This window comes from Chiloscyllium plagiosum, chromosome 5 (genome assembly GCF_004010195.1).
Source record: "Chiloscyllium plagiosum isolate BGI_BamShark_2017 chromosome 5, ASM401019v2, whole genome shotgun sequence".
In the NCBI taxonomy this organism is placed as follows: Eukaryota; Metazoa; Chordata; class Chondrichthyes; order Orectolobiformes; family Hemiscylliidae; genus Chiloscyllium; species Chiloscyllium plagiosum.
The window spans coordinates 88865747-88880961 of NC_057714.1; the positions used below are offsets into that span (position 1 = coordinate 88865747).

Below are 15215 nucleotides of genomic sequence, written 5' to 3' on the forward strand. Positions count from 1 at the left end.
GCTGTCTAAGCTAATAGAAACTGACAGATGAATAAATCTTGATATTGTCCTTATGAAATTCTTTCATTGACAAGTAAATGATATTAGAGAATGATGATAATACAAGATTAGCCCAATTCTAGAACAGCACCTAGTCAAAGCCTTAACTGCATTCTGGACTACTCAAGTCAGAATTTCATATTTCCTTAGTCAGAAATAAGGAAATATGAAATGGCAGGAGACATTTGGCCCCGCGAGGCTGCTTCACTATTCAACAAGATAATGACGGTTTGTGTTTTGTCAGAATTGGGATAAAGGGGCTTTTTTCCAGGGTGGCAACTTGTAAATAGTGGATTGCAACATGGATCACCGCTAAGGACATAATTATTTACAATACAGGTTAATGACTTGGACGAGGGAAGTGAATGCGCAATGACCAGGTTTGTGGATGACAAATAACTGAGAAGGTAAATGGTAAGGATGACAAAGTCTACAGAGGAATATCCACATGAGAGTGAATAAAATTTTGCAGATGAAATATAATGTGGGAAAATGAGAGATTACACACTTAGGCAGAAAAAAAATACAAAAGCTGAACATTATTTAAATAGAGAAGGTTGGAACACAGAAGGATTTGAAAGTCCCTATGCATGAATAGCAAAAATAAGTGTACACATTCAGCAGGTAACATGGAAGGCAAATAGAATGGTGGTCTTTATTTTTAAGGGATTAGAGGGAGGAAAGCAAGACAGCAAGCGAGGTCTTGCTTCAAGTATAAAAAGGCACTAGTTAGATATATCTGAAAACGTGAACTATTTTAGTCCCACTCCCCCCAAAAAAAATGCTTTTAGAAAAGGACTTGCTTTAGTCGCAGTCCAGGGAAGGCTCACTAAGTTAATGCCAGTACAGAGGGACGTTTACGATGAGAGGTTGAGTAAGTTGGGCCCATACGCCTTGGAGTTCAGAAGAATGAGAGAGCTCTTTATTGAAACTGCAGGGTGGTTGCTAAGTGATGTTTCTCTTTGTGGGATAATCTATGACCCACTACTTTGATATGTCAGCCTATCAAACGTATTTTGGAAATCCATATTAGTATATCTACAGGCTTCTCTTTGCTCATAGTGCTTGTTGTTCCTTCAAAAGATCTCTAATATATTGGTTAAACATGATTTCTCTTACACAAAAATTATGCAGACTCTTCCAGATTATACCTGCATGTTTACAAAAAAAGTAATCTCAAATGATCAAATCCAACACTTCCCCACAGCAGACTTCCAGCTAACTGGCCTATAGTTTTTTTTGTTTTCTGCATCCCCCTTGTCTTGACTAGAGGGGTTTTATTTGTTAGATTCACGCAGACTTGAAAGTTTCTTGAATCTAAGGAACGTTGGAAAATTAACCACCACCTACTACCTCACCAGTATCTCAGACTCTCATTTCCAGATTTCAGCCCATCAAGTCAGTATATTTGGCAATACAATCTACCAATAAAGGTAAACATTGCGTACACTTTCTTAATTAACCCTATTAATTTGCCCTGCCAGCTTCAGGCATCTGTGGACAAGCCCACCAAGATCCCTCTGTTCCTCAGCTTCCTAGCATCTTGCCATTTATTGAATACTTTGCTATCATGTTCCTTCTTCTGACAGGTATCACTTCAATTTACCAAGGCTAAATTCCAGCTCCAACTGATCTATCCAGTTTAACTCACACCTTCTCCCTCACTATCAACGAGACAGCCAATATTTGTGTCATCCACAAACTTATCAACACCCCTTCCTCCACCACCAATTCCCATTTACATCTTTTATGAATAATCACAAGCAATAATGGATCGAGACAGATTCCTTTAGTACACCATTGCACACCAAGCTTTAGTTAGACAAACTACCTTCTTCCACCAATGGTATCCTGTTAACTAGGCCAATTTTGAATCCAACTTGCCAGGTTATCCTGGATCCCATGACCTTTTACCTTTTTCCAGTTTCCCATGTGGGATCTTGCCGAAATCCACAAACTACATTAACCGCCCTACCCTCAAACAAACACTTGGTCACCACCTTGAAAAATTTCCACTAGATTTATGAGGAATGATTTCCCTCTGACAAACCTATATTGACTACCCTTGATCAAACTTTGCCTGGCTAAATGAGGATTAAATTTTCTGCTATTTTCTCCAATAGTTTTCCTACTGATGTTAGGCACAATAGTTTATGCTTTGTATAACACCCTTCTTGAAAACTGGAACATTAGCAGTCCTCTGGTGCCACCCCTGCAGTCAGAGATGATTTGAAAATTTGGATCAAGATCCCTCTAGTTTCCTCGCTCATTTTCTAGAGCAGCCTGGGATACAACTCATTCAGACCTGAGGATTTGTCAATCAGCAGTTCCATCAATTTGCTTAGTAAAACTTTGCTCACACTTAATTTCATTAAACTCCTCTCCTCTTCCACATCCTGGTTTACAGCCATTACCAGAAAAGATTTTTATATACTGTATAGAGAAGGCAGAAGCAAAATATTTGCTCAATTCATCTACCATTTCCTTATTATCCAGTATTAACTCCATATTCTCACTGTCTAAAGGACCAACTCTCATTTCACTTACTCTTCCTTTTTCAGGATTTGTAAAAAATCTTGCTTTCCAGTCTTTACATTCCTAGCTAGCTTCCTCACATAAAATTAGTTAATTAGAAGAACTAAATTTGTCAGGCATTCTCCATTGTTCTTTATATTCTGTCACCCATAAGGTGATGCATTTTGGGAGACAAGGCAAAGAGTTCATGGTAGAATAGTAGGACCCATGGAAGTACAGAGGATCAGACAGATCTTGTTATGCACATCCACAAATATCTTTTAATTAACTTGTTCAGAGAAAAGTCATTACACATCTGTGGAGTAGGTGGGGCTTGAACCTGGGTCTTTACAGATCTTTGAAGGCAATAGATCATTTGAACAGGTGCTTAAGGCATAAAAGATACTTGCTTTTATTAGTCAAGGCACTGAATACAATAGCAAGGATGTAATAATGGAACAGTACGTAAGTTAGGCCAGAGCTGAGTATAGTTCTGGTCACCAGAAAGTATGCGACTGCACCAGGGAGGGTGTATACGGGGTTGATCAGGATGTCGCTTGGGCTGTAGCATTTCAATTGTGAAGGGAGACTAGATGGGCTGGGGTTATTTTCCCAACTTGCCTCTATTCTTGATGAAGGGCTTTGCCCGAAACATTGATTTTCCTGCTCTTTGGCTGCTGCCTGACCTGCTGTGCTTTGCCAGCACCACTCTAATCTAGACTCTGGTGTCCAGCATCTGCATTCCTTGTTTTTACCTGGGGTTATTTTCTTATAGAATGCTGAGGGGAGAGTACAAAATTGAGGGCCATAGATAGAGACAAGTCTAATTCAATTCACTTTTTTTTTAAAAAAAAAGGATTTTACTTCTCAATATTCAGGATCCCATATTTGTCATTCAGAAGCCATGTCTCTGGAATGACTGAGATTGAAGTAAATACAAAGTGGATTACCAATTTGTTATAAATACTATGCACAAATAGAGAGCTTTAGTTTTGACAGTTATCTTTTTAACATCTAGACCTGATTGATGTATTCCTAGGTTTTAATTTACTTGTTCCGGTCATTCCTCAACCCTCATTTCCCCAGAATATTACTTTCCTCTAACTTTGTCTCAGCTCTTTGATATACCGCATCATTCCACATTTGATCACGGGCCCCAGCTATTTCGCTTAATGCACCCCTCAAATCCCCACCTGATAACTTACAGATTATAACAATTGAGGGCCTGTTTATCAATTTAGAGCCTCATTCCTCATTACCCAGCATGCAGAGCTTTTCTCATTCACCTAGATCATTGATCACCATATAAATCTAATAAGTTGAATGATTCACCATTACATTTTTGCTAGTTTGCGAAAGGACATTGTTTATGATAGTCAGGTATTAATCAGAATGCTATAACCATGAATGGTAATGCATCAGTAATAAGGAGTTGAAGGAACAGTTTCATAATTAATTAGATGATATGGTCATTGTGTCATCACTATGGCAATCAAAATGATTACAGCAAACCTCAAAGGGCTGGAAGGACAATCACCACTCCTGAAATGTGTTTTAACTGGTGGCGTCCTCAAAAGGATACACTGAGCAAGAGCAGATTGTTACCAATTCAATACTTCCCTTGGAAGTATTCTAGATACAAGAATTACCATTCTACTGATAGTAGCAACACTCTGGCATAAAGATTAGAAACATCACAAAGTATGCAGCAGAATGCTGAACTGAAGAGAGAAAATATTCTACGCTATTATTGTCAAATCAGCCAGACTTACAGAAGAGCGCTCAGTTGTTGATAATAGCACCAGTACTAGAATTTTGAGGCTTCCAACCTCATTTGATTTGCACATAAACATTTTAGTCTATTATTGTACTGATTTAACACAAGTGTTCAAACCTCCCCATGGCCAACTGCAGAACTGAATTCAACAAATCATATCACCATGCATGCTTGGGTCTACAGATAGAATAGTTAGCAAAGCTAAAATTAATCAGATTAAAAAGAGACCACAGATACCAAAACTAACTAAAGGCAGGTGATAAACAGTTGTTTCTTTTTCTATGGGAAATTACGTTCCTTAGGAATCTGAATTAGGACCACAAGTGACATCTATTAATGACCCAAACATGGGTACTAACTATAGGGTCCTCATGCAGCACCATGGTAGCTTCTCCACCTCTAGACTAGGAGACCTGGCTTCAAGTCCCACCCTCTCCAGGAGGTCTGTAATAACATCTAAATAGGTTAATTAGAAAAATGGTAATAATTACAAAGTTTGAAGATGACATGTAACTTGTAAATGTTGTAAACAATGAGGACAGTATCTAATTTAAGGAACCTGGGAAAACAATAGACATATAGCCGTTGAAAGTTTACCTAGATGTGAATTACATTTACTTAACCCACTGAATTTCCATAGCAATATAAATTAAACGGGAGTGCAGAAACAGAGGCCCCTAAGATGTATACACCAATCTTTTGAAAGTAGTACAATTTCAGAAGACCCTTTTCTGCCCAAATTACATATACAATCCTTGGCTTTGTCAAGTGCACAAAATAAAGAGGTTATCTAATGTCTTTGTAAAACATTGCCAGGTGAAGTCATAAGAATGTCAAGGCTTTGGATATGCATAGAAAACATGTCTGAAATTGGTCCTAATCATAAGAAAATTCAGTTGTGTGTAAAACCTGGAGTTGCTCTCCTGAAAGACTTAAAGGAGTTCTGATAGACAGTACTAATATCATGAAGGTTGGATAGTTTCTTCACTGCTCCCAATGTAATAACCCATGCCAGATGCAGAGGAGTGAGATTTAAGTTGACTTATAAAAGAATCACAAGAAATCTCTTCCAAAGATATTAATAATTGTAATCTGGAATTCAGTGTAGAAATCATGGGAAATTGGATTCAATAGTAACCTTAAAAAGGAAAATTTGATAATCATTTGAAGGAAAATGCTGTAAATGATTTGGAAATAGAGCACAGTAGACTATCCAAATAATTTAATTCCAATTGCCAGTATCGCAGTCGATGCCGTACTAAGATGCTATAACTCTCGATATTATGCTATCCGGCCTGTTATACCCAGGGGTCGGAGTGGGTGTCCCGTTCTACTACAGGGAGCACACGCACGCGCACACAAATGAACTTTGACTCAAACCAAAAAAACCCAAACCCTCTCAAACAGACAATACTAATATTTACATATACTTGAGACACTGGGGAGGGTCCGATAACTGAACAAACCCCCACTTGCCATCAGCAGGAAGATGTCAGACAGTGGCCTTTCCCCACTATGCCTGGGCGAAGGCCGCCCTAAGCTTTAATGCACTCAGCACGTAGTCCTGAATTCTGGAATGTGCCAGTCTGCAACACTCAAATCAGGTACAACCTGTTGGTCTGGAAGACCAACACGTTTTGGGCAGACCAAAGAGTCTTTCATAGAGTTGATGGCCCTCCAGACGCAACTGATGCTTGCATCCCAGGGAACAGGCCGTAGACCACAGTTCCACGTCATGGAGCTGCTCAGGACAAACTGCCACAAAAACCACTAAATTTTTCACCAAACTTCCTTTGCAAAGGCAAATTCCAGCAGATCCAAGACAGTCTCAACAGCCCCCCTCATCACAGCTACTTCCAGGGCAGTGTGCGGTAGCGCAGACTGACCGGTCATACTTAAACTCTTCTCACCACCAGCCAAATAATATCTTGGTGTTTGTTGGAAATTTCTGGTTGACTAGACATTCTGCCAAATGATTTTGACAGTCTGATCAGGTAAACTTGCAACAGGATCCACCCTGCCCTTTTCCCTCAGGGTCTCAAGGACACTGTTGGCCACTTCCTGATGGACTGGTGGTCAAAAAAGTGGTTTTTTTTGCAAATTTCTCTTAAGAACAACTACTTTGAATTAAATTGATTGTCACGTGTACAGAGCCACAGTGAAAAGTTGCGTCTTCGAGCGAAACAGGCAATCATGGTTTTATAGCACAGTTAAGCAAATAATAGGTAAACAGCAGCAAAACAAAAACACAGGTACAGGCAATGAGGTAGGATTCTTAGGTAGGATTCTTGGTGTCAAGATGTTCTAGAGAGGTGTGAAGGGCAAGTGATATGGGCATCAGACATGGGTCTGTTGGTCCGATAGATAAATTGGAGTGGGTCAAGAGTAGTGAGGAGGCTGGAGTTGATTAACGCCACGACCAGCCTTTCAAAGCACTTCATGACCAAAGTTAGGTGGTCACCATTGAAACATGCAGCATGAGCCTTCTTAGGCATATTGGGGTGTTCTTTGTCATTGTTACTCATCTTTAGATTATTTTTTTTTAAGTGCTTCAGGAGAGTAATGGAAACACTACCTTTCAAATGCAATATACAAGAGTTTCCCATTCCTATTTAGGCAAAAATCAAGAGATTCCAAACCAATAATCAAAGCCCAGACTTGTGTGCAACTGGCAACATTCAACTCACAATACAACCAAAGAAAGGGTATCTTAGCTGACCACTAATTGCGTCATTTTGGGACCCTGATATGTAAGCTGGCTTTTTGTTTGCTTACCCAACAGAAACAGCACCTAATAAAAATGCAAATGATTCTGAAGTAGGTCACTTTGGGTTGAAGAATGTGATTATGTAAACACAATCACATTTAACTGCTTCACACCTAAGTAAATGGGCTTTGAAATGCTGGAAAGCCAAAATTACAACAAATGAAGGTTGTGCACCATCACAACTCCGGAGTTTGATCAGATACATTGTTGGGGAAAGGTGAAAACAAACATGTGAACAGTCAAAGAATCAGAGTACTCACTGCACCCAAGACAAAATATCTTAGATGAGTAGTGAGAATTAACTTCAGATTAAAGTGCCAAAACACCAGAACATGCACTTTTACGGCCTCTGCTTCTATATTTATACTCCAATGTTTATTCATTAGACATGACTACAATTAAAATTAACCATCACCATGTTCACAAACTCTGCTTAATATAGTTATAAATATAGCTGATATATGTCCTACCCCTTTAATGTCTCACCCTCCAATACATTCTCCCAACCTTTGAAACTACCATCTCTGCTCCCATCTCAAATTTTAAAGTCATAACATACAGTAAAATTGGAAAAAAACTCCCCCAAAGTGCTTCACAGGAACAAAAAAAAAGATCACATTCAGCAATATTAGACCAGATGACTAAAATATTAGTTAAAACAACGATTTAAGGAGTGTTTAATAAGGAGAATATCAAAGAGGAAAAAATAAAGAGGTGTAGAGAGGGTATTCCAAAGATGATGAGAATTGAATATACAATCAGTGGGTTAAAATAATGGATGATCAGAAGCCAGAATTAAATTAACTTAATGCATGACAACAACAAAATTCTCATTCCACAGTTAAACAATCTAAAATTTTAACTTTAAGTTGCTCACATAGCCTGAATGTAAATTGAAGTGTCTAAATAAGACAACTTAAATGCCAAATTTATGCATGAAATTCTGTTTTTTTTCCCCCCCATCACAAATGCTTAGTGAGGTATACAATGAGGTGACAACTTGTGCAACTCCACTTCAACGGTTTTCTTTGAAACTTCTGAGATCTAAAATATAAAGAGGTCAATAAATCACAATAACGTGTCAAACACGAATTAAAATGTTCTGATTAAACATATTTGAAAAGGATGGGTATGGAGACCCAATGAAAGAATGAGCAGTGTCTGCAGAAGGATGATAGAGAAAAAAAAACAATCAATGCAATCATCACCAACATCTACATTTACTACACCGAGTTAAAACTGATAACGTCCTCTCTACCACTGGCTCTCAAAAAGAAACTTGAATATTTGCACGTTAGCTACTGCAAACATTAATCTGAAAATCATTCAATAATTAAAAAACAATTTTACATGTACACTTCATACTACATGATGCAGGCCACTCTACAAATGAACCAATGCCATGTATGTAATGCCAGCTACTCCCAAACAAATTTCTGAAAGGGTCATTGTTATATTACTAAAACTCAATATGCTTATAAACTATCTGCCGAAAACTGATATGCAAAACATGAGCATTATCATAGACACTAGATATGTCTGAATTTTGAACTTAAATGATCAATAATTCTGTATTTACCCATGCTAGACCCAATCTCAAAAAGCAAGTGGGAACACTGGATGTTAACTCAGTGATCACATTCTACTTTCCAGTACTGACCTTGATTAAGTGCAAAAAAAAACTCCAAACAGTGCAGACATACTGTGGATCCATGTATTGAGCGAAACTACTATCCTGAAGTATCAAGATTCCAGTTTGCTCTGTAAAAAGTCCAGTTGCTATTAGTTCTGTAACTTTAAATTAATTCAAGAATAATATTTAGCAAAAAGAAATTCCACAAATTATGAAAAACAAAATTAAAACTATTTTATAATAATGTCAAATGATGAATTTTGCAAGTAGGAATTTAAATTCAGTCAGGATAATGCAAAACCGATTTTAAAAAGAGACTTTATCATGTCCTTCTTATTGTACTCAACATTTAACACTGCAACTAATGAGCAAAATGCTTAGCTTAAATAGGGACAATTCAAGCTATCCACCATATTCATTTGGAACTAGATCACCCCAGCTTCACCATTTGCACAAGTAAAATCTTGGAACACTCCCTGACTACATATGGGTCTATATAGCAGAACTCAAGCAATCACCACCTTCAAAGACAATTAGGGATAGACAATCAATTTTGGCCTTTCCAGCAAAACACCCAGATCAAATCAATAAATCAAAGCTAAATCTAATTTAAGAGCACAAAAGTTATTTTGCTGTGTAATATCCTTGCAAAGATACTGTTGTTTCATCAGCAACATCCTTGACAATTAGAAAGTGTTGTTTGTCACAGCATTGTCACAAAATGCAAAAATGATTAATCCCAATTGTTAATATTTGTTGCAAATATTACTTTCAATTCACTGGTATTGTTGGAAAGTTTACAAATCAATTCAATACAATACAATACTGCTAGCACATCTTGTATTTACGGTGCAACATGCAGGTTGAGGGAACAATTAACAGATAAACAGTATGAGCTACAAAGTAATCTTAAAATCAAATAATCCTGTAACAAAAGACCCTGACAGTTGTGATATTTGTTCTTTAGAAAAAGCACAATGATTAAACCACTGATGCTGGTTAGCCTGCCAGCCTAAAAATCAAATCTCTACCTCTGGACCAGGAGAGCTGGGTTCATATCTTATCCACTCCAGAGGTGTGCAATACTATCTCTGAACAAGTTGATTAGAAAGTATCAAAAAAAAAGTCAGTAGCTAGCTCTAAAACAGATTAATCCACTTTGACCTAGAGACTATACAGTGCCATAAAGTCAGGCAAACATTGATCATTGCACAACTGCCCTGCATGAAAACTAAAACTGTAATTTGTATTATCTAACTGGATTGAAATTAGATTGTATCATTCTTTAAAATGAATGATGGAGGACAATTCAAACATCATGTTTATAAAGGACTAAGTCAGAGGATTTCCTCAAGAGACAATCAGCCTCCAAGATTGAGGTTGCTCACTCGTGACAGAGGACTGGGATATGAGCATGTCCACAAGATGAAAACATGACTGATTGCAGAATATGGTCCTCGAAACAACACTAGGATTATAGAATCAAATTGGAATGTAACATGTCCAATTTGTACAAATAGATGAGTTATATTATGAATTGACTACATAATAGATTGCTATCCTCAAACATGGGTAAAAGTCAGGACAAAGTGTTAAAATAAACACGAATCAGTGATCAATGCGCAAAAATCTGAATGATGAAGATCTTTGGTGTTCACACTGTCATACAAGATAATAAGTAGTGAAGATATACAAAGCCAGGCAACTACTCAATTAAATATGCACACTAGGTCAAAAGAAATTTACCTATTGAGACTTTGGGCCCAAAAACAGTTCTTTTGTGCATAATGTGTAAAAACATTCAAATGATATTTAGGACGGCTAACAAGTGGAGCTACGATCTTTTCTCGGTTAAATAAGGTATAATGGATAAAATGGCCCTCATCCCTATTTACCACGTGATGCTCTGTAGTTGCAGGAAATAGGAAAGAGCTGCAAAATCCAAAAGCAACACGAATCTAAGCTTTATTTTATGAGATCAAGTCAAAACAAAAGATTGGTCATCTATGCCTCAACTGCAAGTTATTCTAATAACTTCACATGGAAATGTGCAGAGTTTGAAATAAATGAATTTAAAAACTTTGCTTTTAGGCGGAATTAGTATACAATGTTTGCTGCTCAATTTTAAAGTTCTTTTAATTCCAAATTTGACAACCAAATACAAGTTTGAGAAATATGCCTGCAGCAAATTGATTTTGCAATTCTGAACAATTCAGTCTCAGAAGAGCTAATCATGAAATTAAGATATACTTCAGAAAAGCTCTTCCCTACTGTGATCTCAAAATAATCAGTTTTTAATGTTGGTTGAAAGGAGTAAATTTCATCTGGACAGTGTGCAAACTCTTCTCAAATAGGTTCAATACCTTTAACCTTCTCAGAACCAGTTGACAAGATGATAGCTTAAGGTTTCATAAATAGGGTAGACAGGAAGAAACTTTTCCCTTTGGTGGAAGGATCAACGACCAGGGTATAGATTTAAATGTAATGGGCAGGAGGTTTACAGGGGATGAGAGGAAAGCTTTTCTTCCTCCTGGATGGTGGTAGGAATCTCGAGCTTGCTGCTTGTAAGCGTGGTAGGAACAGAAGAGCTCACAACATGTTAGAAGTACACCTACAATACAAAAACATACAAGGCTACAGGTCAACTGCTGGTAAATAGGATGATAATGTAGAAAGTTCTTTTAAACCAGACCACGGTGTATGCTATACTTTATAAGCCAAAAAGCTTTTTTCTGTGCTATAGGCCTCTATGACTATTCAAAGAAAAATAAATCCAACTTCCACAAACTGCACTGGAGGCTCAAATCCTAATGTGGGGCACAAACAAGCAGACCAACCACATGCACGGTGGCACCGGGGTTAGCACTGCTGCCTTACAGCACCAAAAACCTGGGTTCAATTCCCACCTCAAGGCAACTGTCTGTGTGGAGTTTGCACATTTTCCCCGTGTCTGTGTGGGTTTTGTCTGGGTGCTCTGGTTTCCTCCCACAATCCAAAAAATGTGCATGTTAGGTGAATTGGCCATGCTAAATTGCCCGTAGTGTTAGGAGATGGGGTAAATGTAGGGGAATAGGTCTAGGTGGGTTGCTCTTCAGAGGGTCGCTGTGAACTTGTTGGGCTGAAGGGCCTGTTTCCACACTAAATAATCTAATCTAAAAAAAATCCTACCAATTAAATCAGACAGTTGAATAAAAAAACTTCCAACAATCAAAAGCAGGATATGTTTAACCACAGAAGGCCTAAAGGAAAAGCGAAAGAGAGACAGTGACCTTGCCCAGACCACGGTGTATGCTATATCAATCCAGTCCTAAGCTTAAGGGGCCAGTGTTCAGTTAACCAGGCCAGTACTCAATCTCAACACTAAACAAGACAACTGTGAGAATCAGTATCTCTCTCAGTTTATCCATTTAATCAGGCATGAAATTTTTCAAAACATTAGTAGGAGCACAATTAGTATATGTGGCCCAAGTTGGGGAAAAAAATGGCAGATTTAATGAAATATAATTTCAATCATGTTTTCTATTAAGTAATCCCTCCTGGTCACTGCATGTGTTGACAGCAGATAAGAATCCTGTTCAACTTCAACAACCTCAAAAATTGAACAGCACAGTGATATTACTATTTAAAGCTTTCAAGTATGAATAGACAATTGAAAGGTATTAAAATTCTACAAAGCACCAGGTACCAATTTCATGTTAGGGGTGGGGGAAAGAGGAAAAAGAATATCAAATGTTAAAATTTGTCCAAAATATTAATTCTGAAAAAGTACACCCAACTCAGAAGTTAAGGTGAACAGCAAGTTTTTTAAAAAAAAGCTTAAACTTTCTGCCAAAAAGCTACAACTAAATATTCCGAAACAAACCGCCCTACAGATAGAGATTCTTTATAATTATACATGAAGAAAACATCTCCTTTAATTTTCTAGATAGAAACTGACACCAAGTTGTCTAAACTCAACTGACATCTTGGGACATGTTTAAGGGATTATAAATGCCTAACATCAGAACTGTACTGTTTCCTTTAACGAAACCACAGTGTTTAAGGATCAAATCAGCTTATTGTAATAGTTCTCAGGTTGATTTATTTTCCAAGCTTCTATCCCAAAACGAACCATATATTTGATATGAATAAGACCATTTTAGTGATAAATTAAATCAATGAGGTTTCAAAATTTTGAAGAGGTACATTTTCAGAAAAGTATGCTACAATTCAATTATTCTATAACCAGTGCCTCAAGTACATTAGCTCAAGGGAACAAGTAACTAGTATTGATGGCTTAAAAGGTGTTTTGGTATAGTGCTAGTGCCCCTACCTCTGAGCCAGGAGGGTTCCACTTGTTCCAGATATACATTACACACGTCTGAAAAGATTGGTTAAAAAAATCCAAAAACAATAAGAGCTGGAAATACTGAACAGATCTGTCTGCATCTCTGGAGAGAGAAAGACAATTAATGTTTCACGTCTGATATGACTACTTCAGAACACAGGTTCTTCAGTTCTGAAGAATCATATTGCACTTTAAACATTAACTGTTTCTCACTCCAGAGATGTTGCCAGACTTGCTGAGTTTTGCCAACATTGTTATTTCAGATTTCCAGCATTCACAGTAGTTTGTTTTTGTTAACTGACAAGTCATCCTTGCTTAAAAACATTCTGTGACAGGAAGAGGTGACTGCACATTACACAAGAGTTAACCCAGAAATAAGAGTACAGTTTCACTTGATTTACTTAACTATTTCACTGTTCTTTAATTTAAGTACACATTTATTGAGCAGCTTTTTCAATGCTTTAAATAGTAATGACAAAAGTAGAAAGTTCAAGAAAATTCATATAGAAGTTGAAACATTAGCTGTCTCTCCCCTCCCCTCTCCCCCCCACAGGGATGCTGCCAGACCTGCTGAGTTTCCCCAACATTTTCTGCTTTTACATATTTTAAAATATCTAGAGTATTGCTAAGACTTCAGATAGGAAATATACCAGCAGTTACTCTACATAACAGGTGGTACCTTGAAAATGATAGCCTGTTTTAAAGACCTGTAAGTGAATCTCTGTACAGATAACATTAATTTCAGAAGTTCTGAATTATCAGCTTCCCTTGTTGAAAAGGGACACTGCTTAAATTCTGATGTTTAAGGATTTATTTTTTAAAAAGGGATTCTAGAAGTTAAGTGAACATTGCTTGAATTATAACCCTGGAGTACTATTCTTACACAGCAGTTCCAAGACAAACAAAGGCCATGAAACAGCACAAGAGATCAATCTTTACTCAAACCAACCAATAAATAAAACTTTAAAACATGTTTCGTACTCAACATTTACCAATCTACACCCATTAAAACACAAATTACATCATAACTAATTACCACTTTTAGGGTGGGGAAATCACTCCAGGTCAACAGCATATCTAAATAGTTAGAATTTCAATTTCAATATGTACTATTTGATTGTCATAATTTCAATCCGAAAACAATTCATAACTACCAGGTTGACTTCAACTTCTAATTAATGTATGAACTTGCCTTTTTAACAATCAAGATCACGACAAAGACATATTTGTATTGAATTATAATTATTGCCCCCACCCTCCAAAAGAAGCATTCAGAAAAGATCCTCCCGAATGTCAATATATGGCGCATCCCATTCGCCTGAAGCACTAAGAATTACTCAGAGGAAGATTTACGGTTCCTTTTTGTCGATTTAAAATTCCACACCCTACGTTATGCTCCCTATGGCTCTAAAATAAGACGTGGCAATTTCTAAAAATTCGACAGTACAATAAATAAATTGATTTGTACTAAGAAAATAAAACACCAAGGCAAGCAGTAGCAAACCTGGGAGAAGTTTTGAAACAACAGGCGCACTTCGGGGAGACGCCTTGACAGATGAACGCACTTTTTAAATAAACAGCCGCAATCACTTTCAAATCTCCTACTTAGAGGGGATTCACTCACATCTCAAACTTGAATAGTCGATATTAACGCATAACACTGAACAAAATCCGGCCTCAAAAAGAACAAAGAATGACAGCGTAGGAAACCAAAAATAAAACTCACCCCAACCGCCACGGTTTCACCCCCTTGAAATTTGCAGATATATTTGTCCCCGCGTTGGATCTCCGAGGCATTTAGCGGCCTGAAACGGCACATCACTTTTATACTGCACTCTGCCGGATCCGCCATTGTCCTTTTTTATATATTGTAGCGAGGGGGGGGGGGTAAATTTAAAAAATACAAGTCAAACTTCCCCCCCCTTCTCCTTAAAAGTAGTGGGTGCCTTTTGTCCTCCGGATCAGTGGGTACCGTTTCTCCGGGGAACGGCGGAGAACCGGTTTCCGTTCCTGACTGAAGAGTTTCTATTTTTTGTCCCCTCTCTCTCTCTCGTTTCCACTTCACTTCCGATCCAACATGGCCGCCATTAAACCGGCATCTCCCGGCCGCAGCCTCGCTCTCATTCAGCGCGCGCCCGAGTGGGGCTGGGGTCTGACG

General features: G+C 37.8%; 1 protein-coding gene across 1 annotated transcript in view; it reads right to left on the reverse strand.

Moving 5' to 3' along the window:
* LOC122550078 (kinesin-1 heavy chain) overlaps positions 1-15120 on the reverse strand; it is a 100903-nt gene extending 85783 nt beyond the window's left edge. Inside the window, exon 1 of the mRNA XM_043690596.1 lies at positions 14784-15120. Coding sequence (XP_043546531.1) covers positions 14784-14909 — 126 coding nt within the window. The 5' untranslated portion in view covers positions 14910-15120. The remainder of the gene's footprint in view (positions 1-14783) is intronic.
* Positions 15121-15215: the final 95 nt, after the last annotated feature.